This window comes from Pimephales promelas, chromosome 15 (assembly GCF_988280905.1).
Source record: "Pimephales promelas chromosome 15, fPimPro1.hap1.1, whole genome shotgun sequence".
NCBI classification, from domain to species: domain Eukaryota; kingdom Metazoa; phylum Chordata; class Actinopteri; order Cypriniformes; family Leuciscidae; genus Pimephales; species Pimephales promelas.
In genome coordinates, this window is record NC_142783.1 from 9089361 (window position 1) to 9105399 (window position 16039).

At 40.4% G+C, this 16039-nt stretch overlaps 1 protein-coding gene across 3 annotated transcripts in view; it reads right to left on the reverse strand.

The window, feature by feature from the left end:
• The window catches only part of kif6 (kinesin family member 6), a 445971-nt gene that overhangs the window by 339076 nt on the left and 90856 nt on the right, over positions 1-16039 (reverse strand). For 2 of the 3 annotated variants that reach the window (XM_089120092.1, XM_089120091.1), the window contains exons 17-19: positions 13676-13757; positions 13333-13468; positions 4797-4864 (exon numbers count right to left, since the gene is read on the reverse strand). In XM_089120092.1, coding sequence (XP_088976218.1) covers positions 4797-4864; positions 13333-13468; positions 13676-13757 — 286 coding nt within the window. The remainder of the gene's footprint in view (positions 1-4796; positions 4865-13332; positions 13469-13675; positions 13758-16039) is intronic. The other variant, XR_016146642.1, reaches the window with a different exon arrangement.

Sequence of the window (16039 nt, forward strand, 5' to 3'; positions counted from 1 at the left end):
TAAGAAAATCACATAAACATTAACTTATAAGATGATTTAATGGATTATCACTTTCGAACAATAGGTGGCGCAGTTACGAAATAGATGTGATGTGGTCAGAGTGAGGTGACAATGACACATACAAAGTTTGGTGTCAAAATGTGAAGGCATTGCAGAGATAAAGCCGAAATAGTCATTTTGGCAGCATGCCTCAAATTTGATGCTGTGGTATACGAAAACGGTTTTGTCTATCGTCACGCAATCCATAACTTTTATTCGGCACCGTCTGGAGATGATACGATTCAATTTTCGTGAAAATCGGACAAACGGTCTAGGAGGAGTTCGAAAAAGAAGGTTTTTCAAAGAAATAAAGATGGCGAACAGGAAGATTGTCTGATTATGCAAAACCTGATATCTATGTTTTCAGCATAACCCAAGGAATCTATTAAGATCAGTTTCATTGCAATAGGCACATTTATTCAAACGTTATTAGCGTTTTCAGAAATTAATTATGACTTTTGACCAACAGGTGGCGCTGTCTCAAAATCTTTTGAGTACCTTCAGGGCATGCTGCTTATGGCACACACTGAGTTTTGTAATATTACACCAATGCATTTGTTTAGTATAGCATTTTATTTCACAAAACTCTATTGAAGTCAATGGGAATTTCACGTTTTGTTCTATTATAGCGCCACCAAGAGGCTCAGTCCCACAATTTTTTTTATGTGTCCTCAGAGTGACCCCATACATATGTGTGTCAATTTTGGTGCAAATATCTCAATTCACTTCCGAGTTATAAACATTTATATGAAAAAACACGTAAAAAATGACTGACACATGACTTTGTTTGAATTTTACTACCCCTTACTATCAATATTTTTCCTATTTGGGCATTAGCGTATAGTTAACAAGCTATGATTCCGTGTTTCTGGCGGTGGTTTCGTCTCGATCGGAACAGCGGTTTTGAAGATATCGCCAAGTGTTTTTTTCGCGCTAAATCGCTACGCTACACCAACCGTAACACGAAACCCAGCATGTTTTGTATCGTTGGACTCGGCAACGATTCAGGAACTCAAAAAGGTGACTCCCGTGAAAATAAGTGTACCACACCCAAAGTTATAAGCGTTTGGAAAAAAAAATTCACCACTAGGTGGCGCTGTTTCGAAACTTCTCAGGCTTCTTCAGGGCATCGTACTGATGACCCATACCGAGTTTCGTAACAATTCGTTCATGAGTTCAAAAAATACAGCATTTTAGCACATAATTCAAAATGGCCGACAGCCAAAATGGCCGATCTGGGAAAATTGGATATCGGTCGACTCGGCATGATGCCCTGAATCTAACGAGATGAAGTTTATGTTTTTTGGACAAACCGTTCAGAAGTTACGAGCAAAAATAGCCATTTTTCATATCTCCGGACCACTAGGTGGCGCTGCGCCGAAACGCAGCACGTAGCCTCAGGTCATGCTTGTGATGACACGTGCCAAGTTTGGTCTGAAAACGAGTAAGCGTTGCGGAGATACAGCCTCTTGTCTGTTTTCGCAAGCGTTACGTAAAATTAGTTTGCGCGCTTATCGAAAACAGTTATTCGAATCATCATGAATTCCATAACTTTTTGTCAGCACTGCCTGGAGATGATCCGGTGCGATTTTGGTGAAAATCGGACAAACCGTCTAGGACGAGTTCGCAAAAGTAGGTTTTTTGGAAAATTCAAAATGGCGGCCGTTTTTTTATGACGGAAAATGACGTCATAGGGTGCGATCGAATCGGCATGAGCTCAGGAACAAGAGGAAAAAAGAATTTTGTTGATAGGCCTGACGGTTCAAAAGTTATTAGCATAATAAAAGAGAAATTTTGGACAGTTGGTGGCGCTAGAGGGAATGCGTTAGAGACACCAAAATTGGTGTATTTAAAGTTGGGACTGTCCTCTATCAGAATGTCAAACCAAATCAACTTTCCCGCAAACCGGTCTATGGGCTGCCATAGACGCCAAGTCGGAAACGGAAGAAGAATAATAATAAATATAGCTGCAAGCAGCCATTACCGGGGCCAAGCGCAAGAAGCGGCAACATATGCCAAAATGGCAAGGAGTGGCAGACCAACTGCAGCAAGGAGCAATTAAGGGCATTTTGAGAGAACTTTGGGCAAATGGCTAAGAAAATCACAAACATTAACTTATAAGATGATTTAATGGGTTATCACTTTCGAACAACGGGTGGCGCAGTTACGAAATAGATGTGATGTGGTCAGAGTGAGGTGACAATGACACATGCAAAGTTTGGTGTCAAAATGTGAAGGCATTGCAGAGATAAAGCCTAAATAGTAATTTTGGCAGCATGCCTAAATTTTGATGCTGTGGTATACAAAAACGGTTTTGTCTATCATCGTGCAATTCATAACTTTTAGTCGGCACGGTCTGGAGATGATACGATTCAATTTTCGTGAAAATCGGACAAACGGTCTAGGAGGAGTTCGAAAAAGAAGGTTTTTCAAAGAAATAAAGATGGCGAACAGGACGTTTGTCTGATTATGGAAAACCTGATATCTATGTTTTCAGCATAACCGAAGGAATCTATTAAGATCAGTTTCATTGCAATAGGCAAATTTATTCAAAAGTTATTAGCGTTCTCAGAAATTAATTATAACTTTTGACCAACAGGTGGCGCTGTCTCAAAATCTTTTGAGTACCTTCAGGGCATGCTGCTTATGGCACACACTGAGTTTTGTAATATTACACCAATGCATTAGTTTAGTATAGCATTTTATTTCACAAAACTCTATTGAAGTCAATGGGAATTTCACGTTTTGTTCTATTATAGCGCCACCAAGAGGCTCAGTCCCACAATTTTTTTTATGTGTCCTCAGAGTGACCCCATACATATGTGTGTCAATTTTGGTGCAAATATCTCAATTCACTTCCGAGTTATAAACATTTATATGAAAAAACACGTAAAAAATGACTGACACATGACTTTGTTTGAATTTTACTACCCCTTACTATCAATATTTTCGCATTTGGGCATTAGCGTATAGTTAACAAGCTATGATTCCGTGTTTCTGGCGGTGGTTTCGTCTCGATCGGAACAGCGGTTTTAAAGATATCGCCAAGTGTTTTTTCCGCGCTAAATCGCTACGCTACACCAACCGTGAGACGAAACCCAGCATGTTTAGTATCGTTGGACTCGGCAACGATTCAGGAACTCAAAAAGATGACTCCCGTGAAAATAAGTGTACCACACCCAAAGTTATAAGCGTTTGAAAAAAGAAATTCACCACTAGGTGGCGCTGTTTCGAAACTTCTCAGGCTCCTTCAGGGCATCGTACTGATGACCCATACCGAGTTTCGTAACAATTCGTTCATGCGTTCAAAAAATACAGCATTTTAGCACATAATTCAAAATGGCCGACAGCCAAAATGGCCGATCTGGGAAAATTGCATATCAGTCGACTCGGCATGACGCCCTGAATCTAACGAGATGAAGTTTATGATTTTTGGACAAACCGTTCAGAAGTTACGAGCAAAAATAGCCATTTTTCATATCTCCGGACCACTAGGTGGCGCTGCGCCGAAACGCTGCACGTAGCCTCAGGTCATGCTTGTGATGACACCTACCAAGTTTGGTCTGAATAGGATGAAGCGTTGCGGAGATACAGCCTCACGTCTGTTTTTGCAAGCGCTACGTAAAATTAGTTTGCGCGTTTATCGAAAACGGTTCTTCGAATCATCTTGAATTCCATAACTTTTTGTCAGCACTGCCTGGAGATGATCCGGTGCGATTTTGGTGAAAATCGGACAAACCGTCTAGGACGAGTTCGCAAAAGTAGGTTTTTTGGAAAATTCAAAATGGCGGCCGTTTTTTTATGACGGAAAATGACGTCATAGGGTGCGATCGAATCGACATGAGCTCAGGAACAAGAGGAAAAAAGAATTTTGTTGATAGGCCTTACGGTTCAAAAGTTATTAGCATAATAAAAGTGAAACTTTGGACAGTTGGTGGCGCTAGAGGGAATGAGTTAGAGACACCAAAATTGGTGTATTTAAAGTTGGGACTGTCCTCTATCAGAATGTCAAACCAAAACAACTTTCCCGCAAACCGGTCTATGGGCTGCCATAGACGCCCAGTCGGAAGAAGAATAATAATAATAATAATAAGAACCGGCACAGATACAATAGGTGCCTCCGCACCTTCGGTGCTTGGCCCCTAATAATAGGAAACGGAACAGATACAATAGGTGCCTCCGCACCTTCGGTGCTTGGCCCCTAAAAAGAAACGGAACAGATACAATAGGTGCCTCCGCACCTTCGGTGCTTGGCCCCTAATAAGAACCGGCACAGATACAATAGGTGCCTCCGCACCTTCGGTGCTTGGCCCCTAATAATAAGAACCGGCACAGATACAATAGGTGCCTCCGCACCTTCGGTGCTTGGCCCCTAATAAAGTCTGATATTATTCATATGATTGAATGTTTTGCATACACACACACATACACACTCAAATTTATACGTGTGTGTGTGTGTGTGTATATACAGTAGTCAACATTTGAAGTGTATCAAAATTAAGGTGGGATAAGGGATAAAAAACTAAACAATGTCACTGTTAACACTTAATTTCTGAGTCTGACTGATGTTCAAAAAAATAAATAATGTAAAACTTTGATGAAAGGTTTTGATTCTTATCAAATGTTGACTACCACACACACACACACACACACACACACACACACACACACACACACACACACACACACACACACACACACACACACACACACACACACACACACACACACACACACACACACACACACACAGTCACCTGGTTAACATGCAGCTGAGAGGGCTGACTTGACTTAGACTGCTTCCTGCGTTCTCTGCGCTGTAAACCTGACGAAGAACGACACAAATATAAATGTTATGCCAATGTAAAAAATTCTAGCTTTCCATAGTATATTTTCATAGTCTTTTAAAAGCAAATTATAAAGTAAATCAATGTATGGATTATGAAATTGTACACTGCATACAATTCCAAATTTTGAATATTATAGCACCACCTAGTGACAGCTAGTTGTTTCTTTTTGCAGCCAAATAGTCTCAACTACTAGATTTACAAGGTATCATCAGTTTGTTTGATGTGGCAATAATAAAAAAATATTTAGTGTCATCTTTTCAAAAATAATGACAAACTTTCTGTTTGCATATTCACAAACACATTTCTTTGTAAGACAACAACAACAAAAATAAGTGTCTTTGGTGAGGCTCTGAAAATGGTCTGAGAACCTAATTTTGGTTAGGAATGGACACACTTTACAGGAGTAAAAAGTAAAAAAGGGAGAAAATCTTTTCAGGCAAATATAAAACCTTGGAAAATTTATAATAATATTCTACAAGCTTTTTGAATATCTGGAGACTAAATTTTAAAATAAACAAAAATTTACAGCGGCATTAAAATGTCAATTTGTAGCCTTTTAACTTGCACTGTGGCATCGATTATTCAACTGACCTTCATAAATGTATGATGGAGCAGAGAACACATGGCCTTTTGCTCAGTACGTTATTCTCATTTATGTACACATTAGCTAATTCTGTGATGTGCTTGTGGCTAGATGAGCAGTTGTCTGCGCTTAAATAAAGAGATACTTGTTTAAACTGGTTATATAATGGTCAGTGAGCTGATATTACACTGAGGTTAGGTCAAGCAAATAGCATGTACACCATGTTGCTGTAATTTATAGTAATATATTCAGAATTACTGAGAAGACTTGTTTCAAATATAATTCTTGTTGAATGTTGAATGAGTTACATTTAAGAATGGGACAACAAAATTTAAATTTGGTTAGATTAAAATGATCTGGAGCTATGGAAGCTTTGCTTCAGAATTAACAAAATGTTTATGTTAAAGATGTTAATGATTCATATAATGCATTTTTGGAAATATTTACCCATATTGATGATATACACTGTTATTTGAAAGAATTTAAACAGAAACAAAAAATAGTTACGTAAAAAGAAGAACAAGCTATATATGGATTTTATTAAGTGTCCAACCAAGGGGAAAGAGGAACAGTATAAAAATGATAAAAACAGACTAACATCAGTACTAAGAAAGCAAAAAAAAAAAAAAAAAAGAAGAAGATTACTATGACCAGTTATCGCAAAAATACAGACATGATATAAAGGGTACTTGGAGGATTATTAATAACGTAATGGAAAAATCATAAAGACAAAGATTTTCCATTGTGTCTCATAATACATAACATAATAACACAACACTAGAAAACAAAAAGGCTTTGTTATATTGGTCCAAATTTTGCAAATGAGTTACCAAAGTTAAATAAGGTAAGGAATATATTAGTCTTACATTTAATAATATTAACACAATGTTTCTTGGAGGAGTATGTGATAGTGATGTTTTAGAAGTAGAAATTAAGTTTAAAAATAAAAATTCTACTGATTGCAATAATATTGATATGGCTCCTATCAAAGAAGTAATCCATTGTATTATTAAACTTTTCACCTACATTTGTAAAAGATCTACTTTAACTGGAATTTTTCCTGATAAAATGAAAATAGCAAAGGTGTTACCAGTATATACAAGTGGAGATAAGCAAACATTAACTAACTATAGACCTATATCAATGTTACCTAAAAATACTTGAAAAATACTTGAAAAATTGTTTATAAACAGATTGGACTCCTCTCTAAATAAATATGATGTACTAAGTGAGCACCAATATGGATTTTGGAACAACTGGTCTACATCCTTCACTGTGATGGAGCTTGTTGCAGCTTTCACATTTGACTCTAGAAAAAATTGAGGTACAGAGGAGTTCATGGTCGACTCGATGACTGCAAGGTGCCCAGGTACTGTGGCTGCAAAACAAGCCCAGATCATCACTCTTCCACCACTGTGCTTGACACCTGGTATGAGGAATGATGTGTTTGGTTTTTGGCCACTGTGGTGCTGTGTATTATGGCCAATCATATCCACTTTGGTCTTGTCTGTTCAAAAGCACATTGTTCCAGAAGTCTTGTGGTTTGTTCACATAGAAAATTTCAAACCTACAGTAAGCTGTGCTGTCATGTTGTTTTTAGTGAAAAGAGGCTTTCTCCAACCCTTACAAACAAGTCATACTTGTTATCCTCTTAATTCCGCGGTAAGGGTGTACTATCTATTAGGTCCTAATATTTAAAATATTAGAATTCAAAAGGGTGTACTTTCTTTTTCACATGACTGTGTACTCCGCTCAATACAGAGTGTTAGCTACTCAGTTGCTTAAGCTCATAAATCATAGCAACACAGCTAAAAGCAATATATATATCGGCTGATATTTGGCATTTATCCGGCATTGGACGAAACATTTTTCTAAAAGGGTCGATGTGTCGGAAGCGAGACTTCCCTATCAGTCGCTCTCGTTTGACGTTACTTGACGACGTAATTGAGATCACTTCAGGGAACCCTATCATCTTCGAGTTCTCGAGTGCCATTGCAATGCAACTGTGTCCAGCATATGCTTCATACTAGCGGCGTAATCCATGCCTCCCGTCCAAGGCTTGTAAGTTTCGTATGGTCTTATGGCGAAGGCTTATAGAGCCTGTGGACAGGCTGCTTCCGCCCTCCATGCCATGGCGCTCCTGCAGGTCCACCAGGCCCGGAAACAATCAGCAAATGCACATCTACATAATTTAAACACATCTCTGAATATCTAATAAACATTTAATTTCACAAACTTTGCAGATTTAATCAAATCCAGCTGTGACATCTTGTGAAGTGTGCATTTGTAGCCTACATACGTGGTACTGCGAGTACTGGTCAGTCCATGCGAAGTAAGTGAATGTGAACAGAAGATCAGCTTCACAGGAGATGAGATCGAAAAATTTGAAATCCTTAATTTTAAAATATGCAGTGATATATCCAATTGCCTACTGTATCATATTCATATAATTTTCATTGTGTGCTGTATGTAAAAGTAGCGTTACCTTGTCTTTATTTGAAAAAATATGATTACCAGTGCACACGAAATTACCAGATTACGGAGTGCCCTGTTACAGTGTTTATTTCCTTTTTATTCCCATATTTATACATTTTAAACAATTACTTTATTTGTGAAAAATACTAATTAAATACTTAAGATACAAAATACTGAAGATTCAAGAAGTTGCCATCTAAAATATACAACGCATTCTCATCCTTTAACGTCATATAGAACGCTAGTGACAAAACGGCGCTATACTACGCACATGGCACCCGTTATCGTTAATATAACACGTGCTGTGAGGGCTAAGTTTAGGTGTGGGGTAGGGTGTACGTGTCATATTCACGCTAAAGGATTTATAACGTCTTGGGTTCGCGTGTTATATTAACGATAAAGGGTGCCATGTGCGTAGTATAGCGCCGTTTTTGCATATAGCGTTTTATATGACGTTAAAGGATGAGAACGGGCTGAAATATAAGCATGTTTATTTTAAAGATTTGTTTTCTAATGTATTTCTAATTTATGAAATATTGATTAAAATAAATATAAAGTGTATATATAAATATCGGCTTTATATCGGCCACCCTGCACCGGCATCGGCCTCGTCCATCAATAAAACAATGTCGGTCGATCACAACTCTGGAGTACTCTGGGTTCGGGCCAAAATACTTAGCTCGGAGACCTCTCCTTTGACAGCACACCAAATACTATCAATCTGATCATTTGTAAGTGTGAACTCATGAACAGTATGGCACATCGGTTTAGGGCACATAAAAACTCAGATCTAAATCAAAGATGACAAATAAGAAACACCACGGCGGGTGTCAATTTAAATGTACATTATGCCGGATGTATTTTTTTTTTTAATTAAGAATATTAAGAATTTTTTAAAAAGTATAATATAATAAATATTAAATGTAAAATAACAAATTTCCCTATGGAGAACATAAAGTACTATGAAATAGTTCCAGACTTTTAAAATTGGATTTAATCTATTTAGTTTTGTAACAATGTGATTTTCGTTCAGTGAGATCTGGCAGCAGCAGCACATTTTTCCACATTTTACCGGACAGCTTTCTCTGCACATAAAATACCCCATTTGCCAGCAAACCAATGAGAACACGGAACAATGGTGACGATATATAACAACAGAGCATAGTGCCATCTGCTTAAATCCCTCTTTAACTGGCAGATATGAAGAATATTACCATCATTTAGCAAATAAATAAATGACAGACAGTTACATGTGGCGAGGGGGGCGAGGTAAATCAAAGTCTTCAGCGGATGGAACGAGTGCGGAGAAGAGAGCATGGGTCAATAAATAAATGGGTCAATTCAATGACTAACATCTGTCTCTAATTCCCGTAACTGGCGGAGAGACGGGATATAAGCGTACCGCAGACCTGGGAGAATTAGAGAGACTAACACCCAGAAGAATTCTTGTGTGTTTGCTCATTGTGCGTGGCAGAGAGCCCCACAGGATTTATTTTCTCTTTATGTTGGAGACTAATTAAAGACTTGGGCCCTATTTTAACAATCTGAAACGCAAGTATCAAACGCTAAACGCAAGTAACTTTGTGGGCAGATCTCGGGCGAAGTTGCTTTTATACCGGCTGGATAAAGGAGTCTTGCGGCCGACACAAATCTAAAATGGGTTGGTCTGAAGTAGCAGCATTACTCATAGGTGTGGTTTGGGCGTAACATACAATAAACCAATCAGAGCGTCATCTCACATTCTCTTTAAAAGCAGGCGCGCTTGTTCCATGGCGGATTGCTATTATAATGGGGGATTTGCCAGGCACAAGCCAGGAGTGGTTCACAGCCTAGGAGACTTTCTCGTCATGGCCGTAAAAGACAGAGAAGTGACATTGCATGGGGTTGGGAGAAACCCACTCAAATTAGCTGAGGTTAAACAGGCGTTTAATAATTTGGGTAAATGTGTAAGCTAGATTTATGCCTGTTTTTTCACATCTTCATGGACACCAGAATGATTTCCCTCCTTTGGTAATAGTTTTCCTTGTAATTATATAAGTTTTGCAAAAATGGTAACTACTGATTTTATGTAGATGAGAGAAGCAAAGTGTATGCACGTTGTGCACACGCTACCTTAAGGCAGCCAAGCATGCATCCTTAAAATAGCATCTGAATAACGCACCACTGACTTTAGACTAGGTTGTCCTGGTCTTTGGCATAATTTTTTTCTGAAACTGCAAAATTGCACCAGGGAACGTTTGCGCCGGAACACGTCTCCTCTCATGAAGTGGGCTCCATTCAGTCTGTGATGACTAAGTAGCTAAATAGTTTATGGCCATGCACACTAGTAAAATAATATCCTAGTAAAAGGTAGAAGATGTCAACCACAAGAAGCTTGTAAAAGACGGATTGGTTCGGAGATGACAGACACAGCTCGAACCCCACCAAAATAGCGGCAGAGGTTGTTTGATCCCAAGACAAAAGATCCAAAACAGACCTTCTTCACAGAATCCACAGAAATGCTTTTACTTGATAGGAATGTACCAGATCATTCCAAATGTCTTAAGTAAATACTGATTTTTTTTTTTTTTAACAAAGCAAACGCCACCACAATTTTATCATCATGTCAGCTGTATGGTACACCTCAAACAAGGGAATTTATAGTGTTAATAATATTAATTAGCAAGTTTTCTAGGACTTGACAGATACCCCTTTTCCACCAAAAAAAAAGAACTTTTCTTTCCATTTCCATTTATTTGTTCTATATTGTGACTCTTTCCTTCTTTGATTATAATGTCTTAAATAAAAAAATAGAAACGCTTGCGCCAACTTCAAGCATAACAATTACAAAGCCGGACTCCATCGTGTTTCTGCAAATGTTTCTCCTGGCTTTGCGATGGTCAGAAAAGATGTTTAGAACACATATAAACCCACCCCAGCCCCCGACGTAAGCATGACGTGGTGAAAGAGCGGTTCTAGTCCAGCAAAGAGTTGGTGCTGCTTTGGAACCAGTTCTTCTGGCCGAGAACCGGTTCTTTGGCTGTCGAAACACAAAGAACAAATCGGTTACCTAAAGTAACCTCGGTTCTCTCTAGATGAGGGAACGAGCTACGGGAAAGATTCATCTTTGCTGTGAAGTTGAAGCCAAAAAATTATTCCATAATTTTGTAATCATTGTCAACGCAGTTCCTCTGATGTAGACCATGAGCGGGCTAACTAGCAGCTCATTGGTTCGTTCAGAGAGAAATGCACGAGCCTATGGGAAAGCGGCGGCTGTCAGAGCGAGAGCGAGGGCGGCCGCCCTGTCTACGCTGGGGTTGATGAGCCTGCTGAGGCGGGTGCTGTTGAGGGGTTCAGGCAGGAGGCTCGCGAGAACGGCCAGCAGAAGTGCTGGCGCGGCGGGGCAGGAACAAGTTCATGGCCTGGGTGGCTTTTTGTACCTCGGAGAAGCGGTCAACGATCCCGTGACGGCAGATCCGAAGAGGCCGGTCGGGGAGATAGTCGGGGAGATAGGCGAGTGTGAGCCATAAGTGTCTCTCAGCAACACAGAGGGCGGCCATACATCTCCCCAGGGCTTGTGCAGCGGCTTTGGTAGCGCGAAGGGAGAGGTCCGTCGCGCTCCTTAAATCCGAGAGGCTGGGCGGGTTCCTACCGCTCCTCGCCATCTCGCACAAGATGTCGCTCTGTAGCACTTGGAGGACAGACATGGAGTGCAGCGCTGAGGCGGCCTGTCCGGCGGCGGCGTAAGCGCGAGCGTGAAAAGTGGAGGTCGCTCTGCGCGCTTTCGAAGGAAGCATAGGGGAAGAACGCCATCTAGCAGAGGGCGGGCAAAGGAGAGCGGCGACCAGGTCCTCGACGGGCGGCATAGCTGTATATCCTCTCCCGGCGGCTCCGTCCACCGAGCGCAGCAAGGCGGACACGTCGGAGTGGTTTCGCGCAGAAAGGGGGGCATTCCAGGACTTCGTCAGCTCATTATGAAGCTCTGGCAGGAATGGTGCAGCCCGATTGCAGGCGGGGGCCGGGAGCCGGTGCAGGAATTTTCCATCCATGCGGTTCGGTGGTTGCTCGGGGGGAGGCGACCACTCGAGCCCCAGGCGATCGAAGGCCTGTGAGAGGAGACGCATTAATTCCTCCTCAATCCCGGCGCGGGTCCCCGCAGACTCTCTCGCTGAAGAACCAATAGAAGACCATTCCTCGCTATCAGAGGCATGCAGCGAACAAGAGTCCTTCTCTTCCGCGGTGTCGTCGGAGGCGACAGAGCGGCCACTCGGCGGCAACTGCATGTCCGGCTGGGGTCGGTGGTCGGTGGGTGGCAACGGCGGCCCGCATAGATCCGCAGGGGGCTCCGGCAGCCTCTGGGAGTGGCGTTTCTTCTTCCGCAGCGAAGTGAGAGGCGGCGCGGGAGTGGTCTTGACAGCCTGAAGTCGTGCCCGCAGGGAAGACAAAGGCAGGTCCTCGCAGTGGTCGCATCCTCCGTTGGCGAGGGCGAGCTCTGCGTCCTCCAGTCCGAGGCAGAGAGCGCAGATGGGGTGGCGATCTCCGTCCTCGAGAGGAGAGCGGCAGGAGCCGCAGGAATTTCGAGGCATCTTGATAAAGACGCTCGAGCTCTTTTGTGAAAAGGAATGTGAAAGGATATGTCGTCGGACGGCGCTAGCTTGCAAGGCGGCTGAAGGTGGCAGACGGCCGGCTTCCTCAGTCTCCGGAGCTCGCTAGAAGGGGCCTTCTCGATGGCAACGGCTTCTTCTCAGGACAGCGGATGCGTGTAGCTCGCTGAAGAATGAAAGAATCAGTTTAACAAGCCTAGGAAATCCTATTTATACACTCAAGCCACGCCCCTTTCAGTGGGCTCTGACGTAATGAGCGAGCGCCTGCCGCTCATTGGGCGCAGGTTCAGCGCCGCTTTCCCATAGGCTCATGCATTTCTCTCTGAACGAACCAATGAGCTGCTAGTTAGCCCGCTCATGGTCTGCATCAGAGGAACTGCGTTGACAATGATTACAAAATTATGGAATAATTTTTTGGCTTTAACTTCTCAGCAAAGATGAATCTTTCCCGTAGCGTAAGCTAGCTTACGCAATACGAGAGAACCTCTCGTAAGAGAACTGGCTTGCGCGCAGGCACCGGCTCCGAACCGACTTCGAACCGGCTCTCAAAATGCTTTGGTGGAAAAAGGGCTAGAGAGACAAAGCACATTCAAACTAGTCAAGGGCTGTACAGCTTAGACCACATGACAGTCAAAGTCAAGAATGACCACAAACTGTCACATGTAATCACCCAGCAATTGAGCAATTGACATATTGTTAATCATTGCATTTCAGAGAAATCTGGACTGAACAGTAAAGTTACTAACTAGCAAAATATCAAGGAGTAACAGAGCATGCTGCTATATATTGTAAATAATAAAACCTGTAATCTGGCACCCTCCTGGATCCACCAATTCTCGAAGTCCCTTTGGAGTTTCACTTTTGACTTTTCACGCAACAGCTGTAGATGTTCAATCTCTGTCCTCAACCCTTTTAAACATCCAGATGTGATTTTGTAACTATAAAGAAAAAAATAATGTGAGTAATGCATAAAAGACATATTTCCTAAAGATCATAACATTCAAAATAAATAAATAAATAAATAAATGACAGACAGATAAAATTAAAAAAAAACAACACTTTTTAAACTGTTATTTGTAGATTGTCAGATCAAATAAGGTTTGCAGAGTGAATTACAGATAATTTAGTAGTAAAATGAGACACACTTTTTCTTCTCCTCCTCTATCTGGTTAAGGATTCCCTCTTCAACAGAGTCTGACTCTGATTCTGTTTGGTTTCCTGTTAAGACTAAAGAGAAGAGAATTAAGGTATACAATAAGTAGTGACATAATCCAGAACTAGTTAAAGAAATTTAAACTCGCTGTCACAACAGCTGCTTGACAAAAAGAAGTTTGACAACTGTTCCAGTATTCAAAATATTATTTTAAAGACTATTACTATAAATATACTATTTCCATAAAACATATGGAAAACAAGGCTAATTGTGTTGTGCTAAATATTCACAGTAACACATATTAAAAAGACACTTATTGGGTTTGTTTGTTGTTTCCATTTAAAACCAACTGATATTGGTTTTAAATGGAGCAAATTCTATGCCAAAATTAAACAAACAAATCCAGCATTTTGCAACAAACTCGATCTGCTTTGCAAAAGAAAAATAGACTCGGAAACAAACTCCATCTGCTTTGTAAAGGAAAAATCGACTCGCGAACACAAAGCCATTTGCAAAAACAAATCTCAATTTGAGCGAAAATGCAGTGAAGTAACGAATATTGTGTTTTACAAATACAAATAAATGATCCTTGATAATATTTCACAAACAAATACAAACCATCCAACAAATTGCATGTAACGTTTGAACAAATACCAAATCTAGAGCATACAAATGCATATCTGTCTGTTATGATTGTGGGATCTCTCAGCTCGATTTTCTCCCAAATGTGTCCAGGCAGATTTTCTCCCAAATGCATCCAGGCAGATTTTCTCACAAATGCAGTAGAGTAACATCCTCTTCTAAAACAGATTTGACACACGCTTGCCTTGACCTACAGTTGAAGAAAAAGTTTATGTCTTACTTTATCTGTTATTAACACCTTGGTTTTCTTTTGCAAAATGTGTATTAAAAAGCCACTGGGCCTTTAACATTGTTGAGAAGAAAATGCCTAACACACTTTTACTACATAATCACAAATTTAGTCATTTTGCACGCTTCCAATGAAGAAAAAATTAAAAAGGAACATATGATGGCAGAGCTTTCAGTTTAGATTCCCAGAAAGAGTGAACTTCACACATGAATGTTACATCAATTGTATTGGCCTATTTTTAATAATATAAAAAAATAATAATAATTGTGCAATTAGTTAAAATTGTATTAGTTTGCCTGATTATTTTTGTTGGTCATTTAACATTTCTCTCTTAAAACAGCTGTCAATTATGAAATATTTAGCTAAAGTACTTACATCTTATCTCACACTTTATGACCATCAACAAATTATCTTGATGCTGTGGCATATCCTTGCAGCACTAAAGTCGAGTTAATACTATATTAGGCAATAATTTGACAACCTTTAATATACACACTGATGAATAATGCATCATCTCACCTGTTGGCCAAGTCACCAAAAACACAAAAAAATAAATAAAAAAAATCTAAAAATATTTGTGCACTGTAAATACATGAAGGGAGGTATTGGCACAATTTCACCTGTAAGTCTTATCAATAGTAACCTTCTACAAGCTTTGGAATTTGAAAATGTCTGTTTTAAATTGCTAAAAGTACTTTGAAATAATAAATTATAGGCTACATTTACCGCAGTTGGTGGAATTGCCAGACGTTCCCATGTGCTGTGGAAAAGCATCAACGTATTCTCTGGTATAAATATGCAGCTAAAGTGCACGTAGGGGATTTTGAATTAATATTCACGATACAATGGTTACATGCTGTTAAAACTAATCCTGATATTGATATCTTTGTAAGACTGATGTGAATTGTGATTGTGTGAACAGTGATTGTGAATACCGAACCTAACTTCACCGCGCTCAACCACCGCATGTGCATTTCACGCATTTGTACTGGTTCGCTTTCAGCGGGGAGGGAAGGAAGGGAGGTTTGGATGGGGGGACACAGTAACTCCAGAATGACCTTAGCGCCGACCATGGCGCCGACCTAAGTATTACTAATTGCTAATGTGGATTTCTGACTAGGACTAGGTAATAAATAGCCTGACTTCGTCATACTCATATTCAAGAGAGAATATGAGTTTGAAACTCCTCAGTTGGGCTTTGATTATGAGGCGTATCATAACCGAACCAGGAAAAAAAACCCCTCTGCACTCAATTGGATAGTCGGTAAACCAATCAGAGCAACGCAGTAAGTCAACTCCTTTGCATAGCGCAGTTTTCAAATACAGAACATTACATAGCCTAACTTTATTTATTTTAGAGGTTAAATAACGAGTGTTGCTTCTTTTACTTACTTCTCCATGAATGCGACCAAAGGAGAAACCACAACGACCACAGGCTTTTCATTACGTCCCATCTTCTTAGTGACTGTCAGAGCCAGCTGATAA